Here is a 20,128-nt window from a genome sequence, read left to right as displayed (position 1 = left end):
TTTTAATTTTGTATTAACTTTCTTAATTTCTGTGTTTTAATGTTTTATGTAAAGCACATTGAAATGTACTATACAAATACAATTGGGACTAAACAGTTGAAATAGTTAGCTCAAAGTACTGTCTAAACAGTTTAAGTAGTTGGCTAAAAGTACAGACTAAATGGTTGAAATAGTTACGTAGTATTGACTTAACTGTTGTCTGTATTTGATTCTGTTTCCTCCAGATGTGCAGCAGCTGTTGGTGGTTAAAGAAGAGGTTCCCCCTGAGCAGCAGGAGTGTAGCTCCAGTGTGGACCAGCAGGACCCAGAGCCCCCCCCACACATTAAAGAGGAACAGGAGGAACTGTGGAGCAGTCAAGAGGGAGAGCAGCTTCAAGGGCTGGAGGAGGCTGATATCACCAAGTTCCCATTCACTCCTGTCCCTGTGAAGAGTGAAGATGATGAAGAGGAAGCTCAGTCCTCACAGCTTCATCAGAGACAAACTCAACACATGGAAACAGAAGCTGATGGAGAGGACTATGGAGGACCAGAACCAGCCAGGAACTTGTATCCACATCCACTTTTACAACCAGAGACTGAAGACCAGACTGGAGGCTCTTCTGATCCTGAGACTGATGACAGTGCTGATTGGAAGGAGACCAGAGAACCTCAGTCAGCTTTAAACTCTCTGAAACATGATTCAAGATGTAAGAAATCATTCAGCTGCTCTGAGTGTGGGAGGAGTTTTGATCGTAAGCCACTCCTGAAGAGACACATGATAACTCACACAGGAGAGAAGCCTTTCAGCTGCTCTGAGTGTCAGAGGAAATTTTGCCGCAAGTCAAATTTGGAAGATCACATGATAACTCACACAGGAGAAAAACCTTATAGCTGCTCATTTTGTAAGCAAAGATTTGCCCACAAGTCAACTCTTAAAAAACACATGAGAATCCACACAGGAGAGAAGCCTTTTAGCTGCTCGGTTTGTAATAAGTCTTTTACACAGAGTGGACATTTACAAATACACCTAAGAATCCACACAGTAGAGAAGCCTTTTAGCTGCTCTGTTTGTAATAAATCTTATACACAGAGTGCAGATTTACAGAAACACATGGCAGTCCACACAGTAGAAAAACCTTTCAGCTGCTCTGAGTGTCAGGGGAAATTTGGCAGCAAGTCTAATCTGGAAGATCACATGATAACTCACACAGGAGAAAAACCTTTTAGCTGCTATGAGTGTGGTAAAGCTTTTACTGAAAAAGGAAACCTGAAGAGACATGTCAGAATTCACACAGGAGAGAAACCTTTTAACTGCTTAGTCTGTAAAAAATCTTTTACACAGAGAGGAAGTTTACAGTCACACATGAGAACTCACACAGGAGAAAAACCTTTTAGCTGCTCAGTCTGTAAAAAATCTTTTAAACGGAGAGGAGATTTATATAAACACATGAGAGTCCACACAAGAGAAAAACCTTTCAGCTGCTCAGTCTGTAAGAAATCTTTTACACAGAGTGGAAGTTTACGGTCACACATGGCCGTAGTCCACGCAGGAGAGAAAAAATTCAGCTGCAGTGTTTGTGATAAAAGATTTGGCTGGAGTTCTGATGTCAAAAAACATAAATGTGTTGGTCATATAAACACAGGAGCTGATGTAGAAGACTGTGAAGCACCAGAACCAGCAAGGAACTCATATCCATTTTTACAACCAGAGACTGAAGAGCAGACTGGAGACTCTTCTGAACCTGAGAATGATGACAGTGCTGATTGGAAGGAGACCAGAGAACCTCAGTCAGATTTAAACTCTCTGAAACATGATTCAAGACGTAAGAAAACATTCAGCTGCTCTGAGTGTGGGAGAAGATTTGGCTTCAAGGCAACTCTGAAGACACACATGAGAACTCATACAGGAGAGAAACCTTTTAGCTGCTCAGTTTGTAAGAAAGATTTTACACAGAGTGGAAATTTACAAAAACACATGAGAATCCACACAGGAGAGAAGCCATTTAGCTGCTCTGAGTGTGGTAAAACTTTCACTGAAAGTGGAACCCTGAAGAAACACATGATAACTCACACAGGACAAAAGCCTTTTAGCTGCTCAGTTTGTAAGAAATCGTATACACAGAGTGGAGATTTACAGAAACACATGATAATCCACACAGGAGAAAAACATAAATGTGTTTTACATATAAACACAGAAGCTGATGGAGAGGACTGTGGAGTACCAGAACCAGCCAGGAACTCACATCCACTTTTACAACCAGAGACTGAAGACCAGAATGGAGACTCTTCTGATCCTGAGACTGGTTACAGTGCTGATTGGAAAGAGACCAGAGAACAACTTTCAGCTTTAAACTCTCTGAAACATGATTCAAGATGTAAGAAAACATTCAGCTGCTAATAGTATTTTCTAAACATTTGATATATCTAAAAGTACTGACTAAACAGTTGAAATAGTAGCTAAAGTACTGTCTAAACAGTTGTCTGTATTGGATTTTGTTTCCTGCAGATGTTAATCAGCTGTTGGTGGTTAAAGAAGAGGTTCCCCCTGAGCAGCAGGAGTGTAGCTCCAGTGTGGACCAGCAGGAGCCAGAGCCCCCCCCACACATTAAAGAGGAACAGGAGGAACTGTGGAGCAGTCAGGAGGGAGAGCAGCTTCAAGGGCTGGAGGAGGCTGATATCACCAAGTTCCCATTCACTCCTGTCCCTGTGAAGAATGAAGATGATGAAGAGAAAGCTCAGTCCTCACAGCTTCATCATAGACAAACTTAACACATGAAAATGGAAGCTGATGGAGAGGACTGTGGAGGACCGGAACCATCCAGTAACTCACTTTTAGCTGCTAAAAGTACTGTATAAACAGTTAAAATAGTAGCTAAAAGGATTGACTAAACAGTTGAAACAGTTATCTAAAAGTACTGACTAAACAGTAAGATGTTATTACAGGAAGGTGTCGACTGTCGTCGGTAGATTGGCAGCTCTAACCTGCGTGATGCCTACATATGCTCCAGTCCGCAATGATAGCATTTTAGTCTATGATGATCTAATAGGTAATACATCCATAAAGATATGGCAACCGGGGAGATGATAGAGCCTGGGAGGCAGTGTCTATCTAACGTGGCTAAACGTGCTAACACGGTCAACAGCGCTAATACAGCTAGCAGGGGGATGACTCCCTAGTTAGCTAAAAGTACTGACTAAACAGTTGTCTGTATTTGATTCTGTTTCCTGCAGATGTTGAGCAGCTGTTGGTGGTTAAAGAAGAGGTTCCCCCTGAGCAGCAGGAGTGTAGCTCCAGTGTGGACCAGCAGGAGCCAGAGCCCCCCCCACACATTAAAGAGGAACAGGAGGAACTGTGGAGCAGTCAGGAGGGAGAGCAGCTTCAAGGGCTGGAGGAGGCTGATATCACCAAGTTCCCATTCACTCCTGTCCCTGTGAAGAGTGAAGATGATGAAGAGGAAGCTCAGTCCTCACAGCTTCATCAGAGACAAACTCAACACATGGAAACAGAAGCTGATGGAGAGGACTGTGGAGGACCAGAACCACCCAGGAACTCACATCCACTTTTACAACCAGAGACTGAAGACCAGACTGGAGACTCTTCTGAACCTGAGACTGTCAGTGCTGATTGGAAGGAGACCAGAGAACCTCAGTCAGCTTTAAACTCTCTGATACATGATTTACATTGTAAGAAAGCATTCATCCAACCATTTGATTTAAAGGGAAATTCTAAGATACACATGAGAATCCACACAGGAGAGAAACCTTTCAGCTGCTCTGAGTGTGATAAACGATTTGGCCAGAAGGAACATCTGAAGAGACACATGATAACTCACACAGGAGAAAAACCTTTTAGCTGCTCACTTTGTGATACAAGATTTGGAAATGATTATAATCTGAAGACCCACATGATAACTCATACAGGAGACAAACCTTTCAGCTGCTCAGTTTGTGATAAAAGATTTGGCCTCAAGTCAATTCTTAAGAAACACATGTTAACTCATACATAGGAAAAACCTCAGCTCAATCTGTAAGAAATCTTTTACACAGAAAGAAAATGTATAGAAACACATAAGAACTCATATGGGAGAGAAAATATATAGCTGCCCAGTGTGAGTGTTGAAATCTGTTGGTGGTTAAAGAAGAGGTTCCCCCTGAGCAGCAGGAGTGTAGCTCCAATGTGGACCAGGAGGAGCAAGAGCCCCCCCCACACATTAAAGAGGAACAGGAGGAACTGTGGAGCAGTCAGGAGGGAGAGCAGCTTCAAGGGCTGGAGGAGGCTGATATCACCAAGTTCCCATTCACTCCTGTCCCTGTGAAGAGTGAAGATGATGAAGAGGAAGCTCAGTCCTCGCAGCTTCATCAGAGACGAACTGAACACATGGAAACAGAAGCTGATGGACTGTGGAGGACCAGAACCAGCCAGGAACTCACATCCACTTTTACAACCAGAGACTGAAGACCAGACTGGAGACTCTTCTGATCCTGAAACTGATGACAGTGCTGATTGGAATTTGTATTTTATTTATCGTGGCTTTTTAAAAACTTATTGATAGGATTACATCAGCCCGGAATAACAGTAACTACATGGAAGGAATGTTTCTGTTTCTTAACCGCCAACGACTGCTTCTTTGTGATTACTGTGCACACGATAATAAATTAATAACAGTAATCAAAATGTATTACCTGCTGAAAATGCTGAACCAAAATCTTCGAGCAGGTTACAATTGACAAATCGGAGGATAATGGACATATTTCTATAAGAATATTTTCAGTTTCTGTATTGAATATACAGAAACTGAAAATGTTGAATATGTACATGTGTTCATATATATATATATATATATACATACATACATACATACATACATACACACACACACACACACACACACACACACACACACACACACACACACTTTTAGGAAAATGGGTTATTATCTGATTCAATTTTTGTTTCTATTTTTAAATAAATTCTTAAGTTTTTCCTTTTTTCTTATGTTTATGCCATTATAACTTTGTTATACTGCTGAAAAGACATTTTATTCATACATCTGGCTTTGGTTGTGCTTGTTAATTTGAGATGCAGAACTTGCAGATATAGTGAAACATGAGCTCACAGTAATAATGTGATAGGAGCAAAAAACACTCCAAAATGGCTTGGTTTAACTTTGCAGATGAAATATTAGTGTGTGATGGGGCAATACGCTACCTATTTCATTTCACAAAGACTGAGTGCAAAGATTGCCTATATATATGTGTTTAGTGTGTCAATATATTCTGTTAATTATCACACTGTTAAATGTCAAATCATCTGTTTACCTAGTCATTAAACAAATACCCCACAGTAATCCTGTAGCTTTCTTTTCCACATATTTAATACAGCGAGGATTTATATGCTATAGCTCTTGGGGCTTTAATTTTGTTATTTTTTGTATTATTATTCATGCTGAATTGGCCTTATTTGGGGTAAATAAAAAAAATCCCATCTTTTCAACCTCCTCTCTGACTTCTCCTGAGTGATCGCGCCAATTCAACCAATCACTGTGAATTTGGTGCGACTCGCAATTTTGACCAATCACCACAACTTTTCCGCAAATGTTGACCAATAACCGGAGTTTCCCGTGACTTCAACCAATCCCAGCAGTCCCACGTGCCAGACTTTACGTCAGTATGTGACGCTGAGAGCCACTGACCAAGCAGGAGTGAGAACAGGTTGACGTAACACACGTACGTCGCCAAAATCATTTCCTTGTTTATGTTTAGTTTTTACCAACTACACGTACATCGAAAGACATTTCAGTCCGTCCTGCCAACCTGTACACATTTTAACATCATTGTACGCTGTGATGATTTTGTACTCTTAAGTCGCTGAAAGCTGCTGCTGTTTCAATCCTGTCGGTTCTCTGCAGTGGGCGGGGCTGCTTCTCAGTTCCCCTCGCAACTGACGCGCACACACACACAACACAGACACACACACACACACAACACAGACACACACACACACACAACACACCAACACACACCAACACACACCAACACAACACAACACGACACAACAGACACACACACTGTGGATGCAGGAAAAACCGGAGATGAGACGTACTGGAGGCAGGGTGTCTGCTGGGTTTTAAAAAGTATTAAAATGTAGTAAATGAAATTAGTAAATGTTAAGGCCATTAAAAGATATTTAAAGGTATTAATCGCCATTTTACGAGGTATTTATTTTTTTAATAATTTTTTTGCAAACTATGAGTTGTCCATTTGTTTTATTATATCTATTTAAGTTGATCTTGTAAAGTTTGTGTGATATTATATCCTATCCCGCATCGGTTGATAGCCTATTTTAGTCTGACAAGCCCACATCAAGGTGTAGGGTCTGGGACCACACCATTGGCAGAGCTCAATCTGAGGGGCGGGATAAACGGTTGTCTTTCAAATTCCCTCTGCACACTACAACCAGGCAGAGCAACGAAGAAGATAGCGGAGCTAGTCGATAGATTAAACTTTTGCCGTATCGGGTCGGCAAAACTCCAAACACATCTTCCTTTTTTAAGAATGACTTCAATGCCGTTCTTTGTTCTTTTCTCAAAGAAAAGATTAACTCCAGGTCTTCCAGAGTCGCGGCCAAAGCCGATTCCAAAGACCACTGTTAGCCAGCCTTGTTTTATTGGCCTAGAGGGTGTATTTTTATAAATCTCAAACGCTGTTTAATGTTAGAAAACTTGTTGCCGTATGAACCTGCAACTCAATGGCGTTTTGGTTTTAAAAAATATTGCGAAGGTATTAAAAATGGTATTAAAAGGTACTGAATTTATCTCCAGGATTTCTGTATATACCCTGAGGAGGACCTAAATTCAGGACGGCTACGCTCGTTATTGTAAGTGCAATAATAAGTTAAAGTCTTTATCAAACCATATGAATGTGAGTCCCAGGCCAGGATAGGAAATGAACTAACAATGTAAAGATCAACACGCCACTGACACATATTTATTTTGATTAATTTTATCAAGTTTGATTTATTCAATAAATTATTCTTTTTCCTCTTACATCCACCGGCCATTTTCATGTTATACAAACATTTGCAGCATCCGGAACCTTTTTGGTTACTAGTAAATCTCAGCCCAGAGTAGTTTTATTCTCCCCAAAACAAGTTTAATTTTTTATTTTTAAGTAACTATGCAACAAAAATTGCAACTTTTTTTGCAACTTTCACTGTCTCTCGCAACTTAATTGCAACAAACATGCAAAAGACATCGCAACTTTTATCGAACTTTTTTTACAAAAGCTCCCGCAAAATCAGGCATTTTGGGCCGCAACAATCTAAAAAAAAGGCCGCAAAATCCTGGAGGGACTGATTAGATTCACACTCCGAGACTTTCATCTTCTGTTTGAAACATAAATAATAACTTCTGGTTTTTTTTCAACCTGTAATGATGGGAACAACAATATTTGTACATTTGGGTAAATAGAGTCCAGATAATAAAAAAAGACCCTTTAAAGGAATAGGGAAACTAACTACCATAATATTTAAAAGTTTTCTCAGAGCTGTGAAAATGCAATAAAATATTTGTCTTTCTTCAAAGAAAGTATTTTAATAATTTATCTATCTTCTATCTATCTTGCAATCTTCTGGACTTTTAATTTGAAGCTCAGCAACTGGAACACTTCCGGACTTTTATTTTGAAGCTCAGCAACTAATCTGCACCGGAAGCTGTAGTCTTCACTGCGGCTAACTTCACACTTTGAAGAAGATGGCGTTCCAAAGGAGGTGTAGTTAGCAGAGTGTCTTTGTTGTGTAGAGAAAGAGGTAAAATGTGTAAAGTCCAGATGCTGAGAGCGTTGGTGGAGCAGCGACTAACTGCGGCTGCTGAAGAGATATTTGGGCTGTTTGAAAGAACGATAGCAGAGTACGAGGAGGAACTTTGTCGTTCAAAAGAGGAGAACGAGCGACAACGGGAGCTACTGGACGCTGTTTACAACCCTCAGCTTCGGCTACACAGAGCAGGTTTGGTCATTAAACCTTCAGTTGATCTTTCTCTCCTTCCTGGGATCTCTTCTCTCAGCAACGATATGACGATAGGACGAATGGAAATAAGCATTTGTTCATAAGATCTATTGTAATCTTCGCTCTTTAACAGGCCTTCGCCAAACCCACCAGACTCCATGTAAATAATCATGACTTTTATCATCGTAAAACACACTGCATTCAAAGTGGATAGAAACTAAATAAAACTACCAAAAGCCTTCTTGTTCCAACAATCATCACTCTGGTTTGGTTGACATTAACCCTTAATTCACTGATTTACATGTGGAGATATGCTGGCTCTATACACGCTAAAAGTCCTGATTATTTACATGGAGTCTGGTGTGTTTGGTGATGGTGATTTCGGGGCTGTTTTCTAGATAAACAAAGGTTCTTATTGAATATAAAAGCCTCAGCTTCGGTTACAGGTTTGGTCCCTTTACTTCTTCCTCTCTCTCTGTTCTCTCTCTGTTTATACTGACATCTGCGCAGCAGAGCGGCTCTATTCTCAGCTTTACGGTAACTAAACTGCATTTAAGAAATGCTGTAGGAAGGGTTCTCAAGTTTTATCAAAAGCTTGGAGTGTGTGTGTGTGTGTGTGTGTGTGTGTGTGTGTGTGTGTGTGTGTGTGTGTGTGTGTGTGTGTGTGTGTGTGTAGGTTAGAGCTTTGTGCTCATTATGTCTATTTAGGCTTTGCTTGTGTATCACCTGGCTGCTGCAACCCAAAAAAATGATGCAGGCAGCATTAAAATAACACGTAACCGCATCTTCTCGCTCCAAACAGTTAGAGGAAACAAATATTTTTGCATCTTGAATGTGTGGAGAAGAAATGGTAGAAGGGTGCAGTTAGGGTGGTGGGACATTGTGGAACGAATGGACATATTTGAGTATTAAGGGAAAGGTGTGTGTGTGTGTGTGTGTGTGTGTGTGTGTGTGTGTGTGTGTGTGTGTGTGTGTGTGTGTGTGTTTGTTTGTTTGTGTACACAAGAGAACACATTTCAGCTTATGAAACGTGTATTGTATTGTGTTTGTTGCACATTTTGATGCCTTGATGACAGGGGTGGGCGGGGGGGCTCCCACTGGAAGCACTGTGGCTCGATGCCAGCCATCTTCACCGTCATAATGGATGACAGAAGATGGAAATAATTTCAAAACTGTTGTAGCCATCTATTATTGTTTGATGGCTAACGTTAGCTCAAATCGCCATTCCAGTAACAGCCTTTGCCGCGTCATTGTCGCAAGGTGACGCATGTGTAACTCACATCTGCACTCGACTCACATCGGGTAGTGACACTCTCTCTGCATCTGCATTGGAGTCGGGAAGAACTGAAAACAGTTTGGCAATCTTAGACAGCCGTCCAAATCTGCTCAAACCGGTCACCTTTATAAAGAAAATGAACCAATGAGGCCTAAATACTTCTTCATTTGCATTCATTAAGTTCAATTCAATTTTATTTATATTATCAAATCATAACAAGAGTTATCTCGAGACACTTTACAGATAGAGTAGTTCTAGACCACACTCTATAATTTACAAAGACTCAACAATTCCAGTAATTCCCTCAAGAGCAAGCATCCAGTGTGACAGTGGTGAGGAAAACCTCCCTCTCAGTAAGAAACCTGGGACAGACCCAGGCTCTTGGTAGGAGGTGTCTGACAGAGCCTGGGTCTGTCCCGTCAGACACTGCTTACCAAGAGCCTGGGTCTGTCCCAGGTTTCTTTCTGAGAGGGAGTTTTTCCTCCAGTTGAATCAAAAATAACTCCTAGATTTCTGCCAGTAGTGCTGTGGAGGCCAGGGCAATACCATCCAGAGTATACAGTTGAAATAGTAGCTTAAAGTACTGACTAAACAGTTGAAATAGTTAGCTCCAAGTAGTGACTAAACAGTTGTCTGTATTTGATTCTGTTTCCTGCAGATGTTGAACAGCTGTTGGTGGTTAAAGAAGAGGTTCCCCCTGAGCAGCAGGAGTGTAGCTCCAGTGTGGACCAGCAGGAGCCAGAGCCCCCCCCACACATTAAAGAGGAACAGGAGGAACTGTGGAGCAGTCAGGAGGGAGAGCAGCTTCAAGGGCTGGAGGAGGCTGATATCACCAAGTTCCCATTCACTCCTGTCCCTGTGAAGAGTGAAGATGATGAAGAGACAGGTCAGTCCTCACAGCTTCATCAGAGACAAACTCAACACATGGAAACAGAAGAATATCATTCGAATATTTAAAAAAATAATGATAGTCAAACGAATATTAGGCAGCCCTTAATATTCGAACCTGTTATGGGCATTATTTTTTGTAAATGTGTTTGCTTGTAAGCGTTGTTTTCAGTTCAGATTTCGAGGCTTTTTCACGCATTTCAAAATGTAACTACACGTCGCGGCGACGCATGTCTCTCGGCCGTGGCGAGGTAGCGGTGCATTCCCCCCTAATTCTCAAAGAAGGCAGGCTGCACATGAGGAGAGAGCACAGAGGGGGGGGGCTGCTCCTCAGTCACACAACAGAAGAGAGAGGGGACTGTTTCAGCGCCACAGGAGAGAAATACCTCGCATGCTCGCTGGACAATACTGGCGACTGCTTTTTTTTCTTCTTCTACAGAAAGTTGTCAGATTTGTCGCTAGTCACTTTTGTGAAAAAGTCGCTAAGGGGGTCTGAAAAGTCGCTAAGTTGGCAACACTGCCCACACACACACACACACACACACACACACACACACACACACACACACACACACTGGCTCGACGCACACACCAGCAACCACATGTATAAACATCAGACCACTTACGTACAGTAGGCTACGGTGAAAGCTCCGAACTTCCTGTGGAAAGCACACTGTGTTTAATCCAGGGTCTGACTTTTAATTTTAAAAAGAAACTGAAGGCATTTAATGGTCAAAATGGTATTAATAAATATTTGAATATATTTGAATATTAATAAACAAACAAACTTTGAATATGATTTTTGGGCAAAAGTCAAAGCCCTGATGTAGAGTAACAGACCGCCCCTACAGTTCGGCAGGCATGTGAACCGCAGATTGTTGCAAATGTAACCGTCATAGTGTGAAATACAGTTTAGCTGCTGCTGTTACATGAACGGGCCTCAGCAGAGAGGGGGAGCGAGATGACGTCTCTGCAGCATATTCAGGGAGTCAGGGCAAGGCCGCTAAAGCACTCACAACTTTGACTTTCATGCGTAGGCTGAAGAGGAAGCTCAGTCCTCACAGCCTCATCAGAGACAAACTCAACACATGGAAACAGAAGCTGATGGAGAGGACTGAAGACCAGACTGGAGACTCTTCTGATCCTGAGACTGATGACAGTGCTGATTGGAAGGAGACCAGAGAACCTCAGTCAGCTTTAAACTCTCTGAAACATGATTCAAGACATAAGAAAAAATTCAGCTGCTAAAAGTATTTTCTGAACATTTGAAACATTTAGCGTAACAATGATCCACGTTTCATAGACCAAACTATGGAACTGTTAGCCCATAGTAGTACAACAAAGTATTTACGTGAAGAGATATAGTATATATGAACAGTGGCAATAATAGTCACAGTAAAGATAATGGAACAGTGACTACAAATTGTAGTCGTAGTAGTTCATGTCCTAGCAGGGCACTGCAGTGCGTTACAGGATGTAGCGTGGCATAGCTGGACGTAGCAGGATGCAGCAGGGTGTAGCAGGGAGTGCAGCAGGACCACGGCGACAGCTGCAACCAAGATCTTGGTGCCATCCTAATCCAAGGAAATATGCTGGGCGACAAAAAAACATAAGGACTAGTAACACTAGTAACTAGTAAGGTTAGTAACAAGCATTTCTGGGACAAGGATGCACACAAATGGAAACAAATGGAAAGAGAGAGAAGGTTATAAATAACAGCAAGTTATAAATATAACAGCATAACTAAGAGAGACAGGTATAGGAGAGGAGCCTGGTCGGGCTAGAACTCTCCCCAACCTGATCGGGCTGTACTGGCCTGCCTCCCTCTATTTTTATTATATTACCGTATATACCCGAATATAAGACGATCCTGAATATAAGATGACCCCCCCATTTTCCAGACTTTTGAAAAAAAAGAGATTTTTGTGGAAAAAATCTGGTTTTCAACAGAAATATAATTTTATTGGAAAATTCTAGTGATAATTAATTGGAAAAAAACATTTTAACACCATTCATTAAATATTTGGATTAATTTGTCACAAAATAAAGTGCACTCATGTCAATGAGGCACTGAATGAATGAGTGACAAAAATTAATAACCTTTTCACAAAAATGCAATAATTATGTAGGCCTATGTATGTATGTAATTGTGGTACTTTGAAGATAGAAAATAACCATCTGCTTTTAATCAAACACATCTGAAATTAAAGTCTTGAAACAAACCAAACTGTGGGGTTGCAATAAGAACAGCAGTGCAAATGGGCGCGCCTTTTCACACTACACACAAAACGGGCCTATTCCTCACAGAGATCCCCTGCCTGCGCTATACTCTCACTGTCATCACTGTCATGATGCTCCACGAGCCCCTCCCACAGAATGTCATCCTCCCATTCCCATCAAGGGCATTTGATATGCAGCATTTCTTAAATCCATGAATGATGCTCTGCCGGCTTATGGCATCCCATGCTTGGAGGATCCAAGTACAGAGCAGATGCACGCTGGCGTCTGGAGTTTTCCAGTAGGCGTCAGTGAGTGATCGCCTGACAGGAGCCACTCAGTGTACCTCTTGGCGCGATTATCCTTGAATGACTTGTTGACGACTACATCCAATACCTGTAGCTGGCTTGTCATCCCCCGGTATGATCACTAGATCGCCGCGTTCATTTTCCGCAACTGAGTTTTGACGGGCTCCATCAAGTGTCTGCGGAATGCATCCAAAACGAGCATATTTCTCTTCTTATAAAGCGCACCGCGCGCCTGCCCACACTACCTTGAGCCAGTCCACTACCAGGTCAGTGTCCATCCAGCCCTTTTCCTGGGCACGTACAATAATGCCAGCTGGCATCGTCTCCTTCGGCATAGTCTTGCGTTTCAAAATCACATACGGGGGAAGTTTGGTCCCATTGAGACACGCCAACATTACAGTGATTCAGTTTTTTTCATTTCCAGTAGATGGCACAATAACTGATTTGTCCCCTTTCTTGGCAACAGTGACAGATGTTGGCATGTCTAAAAACACTGGTGTTTGGTCAGCATTCCCTATCTGATCCAGGGGGTATGAGTGAGTTTTCCTCAGTTTAAGCACATATCGCTGAAAAGACAGCAACTTCTCCTCGAAGTCAGAGGGCAGGCGCTGGGCCAGACTCGTTCTACGACGCAGTGTCAGCCCTTTGCGCCACATCATTTGTGTACACCACCCAGTGCTAGCTTTGAATTCATTTGTCGGTATGTTCAGCTCCTTGGCTAACTCCAGAGCCCTCAGCCGAATGATTTCTCTTGTGATTGGCATCGCATCCCGACGTTTTTCTATCACATATTTATAGATTCTATCATCAAGTTCTGCAAACTTGCCACTTTGAGGTCCACGGAAAGCTTTCCTTTGGCTGTTGGTATTTTTTAGTCGTTGTTTTTGTGCTCGCCACCTCCGAATGTTGCATTCTGTGACTCCAAATTTTTTGCCGGCTTTACAAAAACCGGCTTTGCAATTATTAGATGATTCCGCCTCATTCACGACCATAAGTTAAATTTGTCGTCATAACTGTTTTGAACGTGTTGGTTTAGTTGACCAACTTTTGAAGTGCTTTTCTCAAGATAATCTCTTGACCTCTCCATGGCAGCACTTTATTGTTTATTTAATTCATAACACTGTCACTACCGGTAATTACATAGCCTATCGTGTTGGCGCCCTCTGCTGTTTCCCCTTGCTTTCTACCTTTTCCCTCGTGATTTTGTCTATTTCGCGAATATAAGACGACCCCCCATTTTTCTGCCTATTTTTAGGACAAAAACCTTGTCTTATATTCGGGTATATAAGGTATATTATTAGTTAGGGTTAGGGTTAGCGACGGCTATCCAAAGGAATGGAACAAACAATTCAAAGAAGTCCTTGCCCCGATACTATTGGAATCATTTAATTGGACACTTGAGAAGGCTACAATCCCACCATCCTGGAGGGATGCTGTGGTTTGTCATTCCCAAATAGGGGAAAAATAAAGAATACTGCGAGTCATATCGCCCAATATCGATTCTGAATGTAGATTACAAACTGTTCCCATTATCACTAAAAGACTAGAGTGTTTTCTGCCTGACCTGATACACAAAGACCAGACAGGCTTTGGAAAAGGACGCCAAACACAGGACAACATCAGGACACCCTTCATATTATAGACCATGTCAATTAACACCATATAAGCGCGGACCTGATCAGCTTAGACGCTGAAAAAGCATTTGATAGGGTCAGCTGGGATTTTTTTGTATAAAGTACTAGAGAGGATGGGATTCAATGATAAATTCATTAAATGTATAAAGGCATTGTATACTGACCCATCAGCCAGAGTTAAAATCAATGGACACCTGACAGACTCTTTTAAATTGTACCGAGGGACACAACAAGGTTGTTGTGCTAGCCCCGCCCTCTTCGCGATTTTCATAGAGCCATTTGCTCAAATAATTAGACAAGTTGACAGGAATCACGATAGCAAGAGATGAACACAAAAGAGGGTTATTTGCTGACGATATAATTACCTTCCTTCAAGACCCAAATACGTTTACTAAATTAGTAAAGATAATGGAAGAATATGGAATGAGGTCGGGCTACAAATTAAATATGTCAAAAACTCAGGTTTTAACTTTCAATTACAAACCAAATAAAGAAATCAGGGAGAGATATGATTTAAATTGGAATACTAAGTCAATAAAATACCTAGGAGTGATCATAACTCAGGAATTCAACAGAATTTACGGGACAAATTACAAACTAGTAAACGATAAGATTCAAAGAGATGTGGCAAAATGGTCAACACTAGTAATGGATTTCAACTCAAAAATTGAGGTGGTCAAGATGAACCTCTTGCCTAGGTTGTTATATCTTTTTATATCGCTCCCAGATAGAGTGTCAGATTCACAATTCACGGCATCGGACAAGTTTATTTCCAGGTTCATCTGGGGGGGAGCCAGGCCCAGGATAAGACTCAAGACCCTTCAGCTAGACAAAGAAAATGGAGGATTGGCTTTGCCAAACTTTAGAGAGTACTACTATGCTGCACAATTAAGATACATAGTATACTGGTGCTCTTTGAGCTATCAAGCCAGATGGAAGGACATTGAGATGGGCCTGGGTCTGGCCCCTCCACAGTCAAGGTTAAGTGGAAAAGAACATGGATCTTCTTAAGGGTGAAAACTTGATTATGAGAGAAACAGTTAACAGGAGACTGTAAGCTGTTGATTTGGCCTTGTTACACCTCCAGGTTCAGACCAGGGGCCTCATTTGTAAAACTGTGCGTAGATTCTATTCTGAAAGATTTTGTGCGCAAAAACAATATTCTGGTTTATAACACCTTGCGGCGTACACCGGTACGCACTCTTCTCGTTATAAATACGGACGTGCGTTACCTTATGCGGTCCTGCACGAGCCTCACGCTCCTCCCAAGGTCGTCCCATATTTGTCCTAATAAGGTCCATGTTAATCAATCAATGAATATTCCAGCCTTGAAAGGAGCCCTCGATCACCAATCACAAAATGGAAAAATGGGAAAAAAACACGATTCAGTGATTGTGAGATGGATGTGCTCCTAACAGAGGTAGAACATCCAAACTAAATCCTGTTTGGAAGCCTTAACCCTTGTGTGGTGTTCATATTTTTGTTACACAAACTTAATAATGTAATGTAACAGATTTAGCTCAATTACCAATGATACATACATCATTTATGGTTCATATTTGCCATTTACCCCTGTGAGATCACATTTATGATCATTTTCATCTTTTGTGAGAAAACAAGGAAATTCAATTATTAAAAAGGTAAAAAATAGAAACAAGATTTTGGTTCATTATTGGTGCTAAACAGGTGAAAGTGCTCGAAATGTAACAATTTGGTAACTTTGTGTGGGAATAGCAGGTGCAGAAAGACAACATTCCCACACACAGACACCTACAATCAGACACAACCACATAAAGACGTACACACACACACACACACAGATACACATCAAACAAACAACGCATTTCCGGGCGGGGGGCGGGGAGAGCACGGAGGAAAAGCCATATCCTCGCCGCTACGGTGTGGGGAGCCCCTGCCTCTCCCCGTTGCTGGCAGCCCTCGCCGGACCGCGACCGGCTCTGGGTCGGTTTAGCAAGAACGGGATTGTTGGGTTCAGGAAAACAAAAACTGGATTAGGTTCGGAAAACGGGCATACCATCGGAGTTCACTAAAACGCAGTCTACAAAACCTCGGGAGCATTACGCACGATCACACGTGCGGTCAAAAGTTTGCGGAAAACTGGTAACATTTTTACGCATGGAAAGTCTTTATAAATCCCGACTATTGCGAGGAATGTTGCGACGACAAATTTCACCCTGCTTCACGCAACTTTTTCTTGCATAACAGGTTTTATAAATGAGGCCCCTGGAATGTTTGACAAGACCTTTTGAAATTGGAGAGACAAAGGAATACCAGCTTTATGTACACTTGTAGATATGTGTATATATAGAACTGATACCAGACGATGTGTTTTTGTATTTTTGTACCTGTTTCTATTGATGATTTGAAGGAAAGTAATGTCTAAACAGTTGAAGTAGTAGCTGAAAGTACTGACTAAACAGATGAAATAGTTAGGTAAAAGTACTGACTAAACAGATGAAATAGTTAGGTAAAAGTACTGACTAAACAGATGAAATAGTTAGGTAAAAGTACTGACTAAACACTAGGGGTGTGCAAAAAAAATCGTAATTGTATGTCTACTGCAATCACAGATAGATAGATACTTTATTGATCCCAAAGGGGAAATTCAAGGTCCCTGTAGCTTACAGACATCACACAAACATACACATACATCATAAACAGGATGTTCAAATAACAAACAAATCCAGACGAATAATATGGACAATAAAAGATACAAATAAACCTAAATAAAGGGGTGTGTGTGTGTGTGTGTGTGTGTATATATATGTATATATATATGTGTGTATGTATGTATATATATGTATATGTATATGTATGTATGTGTATGTATATATATATATATATATGTATGTATGTATATATATATATATGTATGTATGTATGTATATATATGTATATATATATGTATATGTATATATGTGTGTGTGTATATATATATATATATAATGTATTATATATATTATATTATATATTTATATATTTTTTTATGTTATTATTATTTTTATTATTTTATATATTTTATTTTATATTGTATATATAAATTTTTAAAAATTATCTAATATTTAAATTCAATTTTTTCTAATTTCTTCACTCCATCAATTTAATTTTTCTACAATAATTTTATTATTAATTTTATTTTTTATATATTTGATTATTCTTTTTTTTTTTAGAAATTTTAAATACACTTTTTACAATTAAACAAAATTAAATAATTTACAATTTTATTTACAAAAAAATAGAAATTAAAACTAGGAATACTCGATGATGTATATATATATATATATATGTATATATATATATATATATGTATATATGTATATATATATATATATATATATACATACATGTGTGTGTATATATGTATATGTGTATATATATGTATGTGTGTATATATATGTATATATGTGTATATGTATATATGTATATGTATATATATATATATATGTATGTGTGTATATATGCACACACATGTATATGTGTGTGTATATGAAAAGTAACTACATTTACATACTGTGAATTTTTTTTGAATCTAATCGTGAGCCTAAAAATTATATTAAATCTTGACATTTTCTGAATTGTGCACCCCTACTGAACAGTTGTAATAGTTATCTAAAAGTACTGACTAAACAGTTAAAATTGTTAGCTCCAAGTATTGACTAAACAAAGTCTGTATTTGATTCTGTTTCCTGCAGATGTTGAACAGCTGTTGGTGGTTAAAGAAGAGGTTCCCCCTGAGCAGCAGGAGTGTAGCTCCAGTGTGGACCAGCAGGAGCCAGAGCCCCCCCCACACATTAAAGAGGAACAGGAGGAACTGTGGAGCAGTCAGGAGGGAGAGCAGCTTCAAGGGCTGGAGGAGGCTGATATCACCAAGTTCCCATTCACTCCTGTCCCTGTGAAGAGTGAAGATGATGATGAGGAAGCTCAGTCCTCACAGCTTCATCAGAGACAAACTGAACACATGGAAACAGAAGCTGATGGAGAGGACTGTGGAGGACCAGAACCAGCCAGAAACTCACATCCACTTTTACAGCCAGAGACTGAAGACCAGACTGGAGACTCTTCTGATCCTGAGACTGATGACAGTGCTGATTGGAAAGAGACCAGAGAATCTCAGTCAGCTTTAAACTCTCTGAAACATGGTTCAAGATGTAAGAAAACATTCAGCTGCTCTGAGTGTGGGAGAAGATTTGGCTTCAAGTCACATCTGAACAGACACATGATGACTCACACAGGAGATAAACCTTTTAGCTGCTCTGTGTGTGGGAAAATATTTAGCCAAAAGGCAGATCTGAAGAGACACATGATGACTCACACAGGAGAAAAACCTTTTAGCTGCTCTGTGTGTGGGAAAAGATTTGGAGAAAGGCGACGTCTGAACAGACACATGATGACTCACACAGGAGGAAAACAGTTTAGCTGCTCTGATTGTGTAAAAATATTTGGCCTCAAGACAGATCTGGAGAGACACATGAGAACTCACACAGGGGAGAAACCTTTTAGCTGCTCAGTTTGTAAGAAATCTTTTACAGAGAGAGGAGGTTTACGGTCACACATGGTAGTCCACACAGGAGAAAAACCTTTCAGCTGCTCAATTTGTAAGAAATCTTTTACAGAGAGGGGAAGTTTACAGAGACACATGTTAGTCCACACAGGAGAGAAACCTTTCAGCTGCTCAATTTGTAAGAAATCTTTTACACAGAGAGGATATTTACGGTCACACATGGCAGTCCACACAGGAGAGAAAAGATTCAGCTGCAGTGTTTGTAACAGAAGATTTGCCTGGCATTCTGATGTCAAAAGACATAAATGTGTTGGTCAGATAAACACAGAAGCTGATGGAGAGGACTGTCAGTTTTTCCCACAGAATTAGATTCCATTTGTGGTGGTAGCTGACCCGGGGTGGGGGGCAGAAAGAGGTGCAGACTTCTTATATTGATTGTACTACAAATATTTTTATACAAAATTCTGCAGGTAACCGTTCAAATTCCTAAATGTAATGGTATAATGCAGTAAGGCACATGTGTCAAACTCAAGGCCCGCGGGCCAAATTCGGCCCCTCGCAGATTTTGATCTGGCCCGTGTATCAATTTAGGTTCACAATAAATTTTGGCCCACCTAGTTTTTGTAGTTTTTTTCAATGTTTTGCCACTTTTTCGGAAGTTTTTTTGGGGCCTTTTCTGTCGTTTTTTTCACTTTTTTCTTTGATGGCTAAGTTATTTTTTGGGGGCTTTATGTGGACCTAACTGTAAGTGAGAAGGCTATATGAGACACACAATAATCCAGTAAAAGATTTTTTCGATTAAATAAAAGCATGTGAATAAACTAAACATGTCCGGCCCTTGATGTGATTCTTAGTTTCCAGTGTGGCCCTTAGTGAAACTAAGTTTGAAACCTCTGCAGTAAGGGAAGAGGGCTTTCGCTTCTGACAACAAAGTCCAGTTCATTAGATTAGTATGAACAGGGCATAACCGGATATTATTCCCAAGGAGTACGTTTTGCTCCTCAGTTGAAAAATGTAGGAGTGACTTACATAAGGTAACTGCTATTACTGTTGTAGCTAATTTGTACAATAATACAATAAATTATGAATACAAAACATTATGAAGTGTAATATCTTCTATTTTGAAATATTGATGAATAAATTGTCCCTGATGTAGAGTAACAGACCGCCCCTACAGTTCGGCATGCATGTGAACCGCAGATTGTTGCAAATGTAACCGTCATAGTGTGAAATACAGTTTAACTGCTGCTGTTACGTGAAGTAAAAGTAAGTAAGTAAGTAAAATTTATTTATAAAGCG

The 20,128-nt window shown here is 40.4% G+C and overlaps 1 protein-coding gene across 1 annotated transcript; it reads left to right on the top strand.

Annotated features, from left to right (window-relative positions):
• Positions 1 to 621: 621 nt before the first annotated feature.
• LOC120571001 (zinc finger protein 665-like) lies at positions 622 to 19,436 on the top strand. Its single transcript, XM_039819685.1, has 5 exons — positions 622 to 2,354; positions 2,486 to 2,530; positions 3,211 to 3,981; positions 18,018 to 18,610; positions 18,779 to 19,436. The coding sequence occupies exons 1-5, from the start codon at positions 755 to 757 to the stop codon at positions 19,196 to 19,198; spliced, it is 3,429 nt and encodes a 1,142-aa protein (XP_039675619.1). The 5' UTR covers positions 622 to 754; the 3' UTR covers positions 19,199 to 19,436.
• The last annotated feature ends 692 nt before the right edge of the window (positions 19,437 to 20,128 follow it).

This window comes from Perca fluviatilis, chromosome 13 (genome assembly GCF_010015445.1).
Source record: "Perca fluviatilis chromosome 13, GENO_Pfluv_1.0, whole genome shotgun sequence".
NCBI lineage: Eukaryota > Metazoa > Chordata > Actinopteri > Perciformes > Percidae > Perca > Perca fluviatilis.
The sequence above is the reverse complement of the archived record's forward strand: the minus strand, read 5'-3'. Positions and strand labels throughout refer to the sequence as shown.

Bases quoted from the DNA above. Each gene is read 5' to 3' on its own strand.
- LOC120571001 (XM_039819685.1), top strand. From the start codon at position 755: ATGATAACTCACACAGGAGAGAAGCCTTTCAGCTGCTCTGAGTGTCAG. The intron at 3,982-18,017 runs CATAGGAAAAAC...TTCTGTTTCCTG, and splicing joins GAAACACATGTTAACTCATA to CAGATGTTGAACAGCTGTTG. The intron at 18,611-18,778 runs GCAGATCTGAAG...TTTGGCCTCAAG, and splicing joins GGAAAATATTTAGCCAAAAG to ACAGATCTGGAGAGACACAT.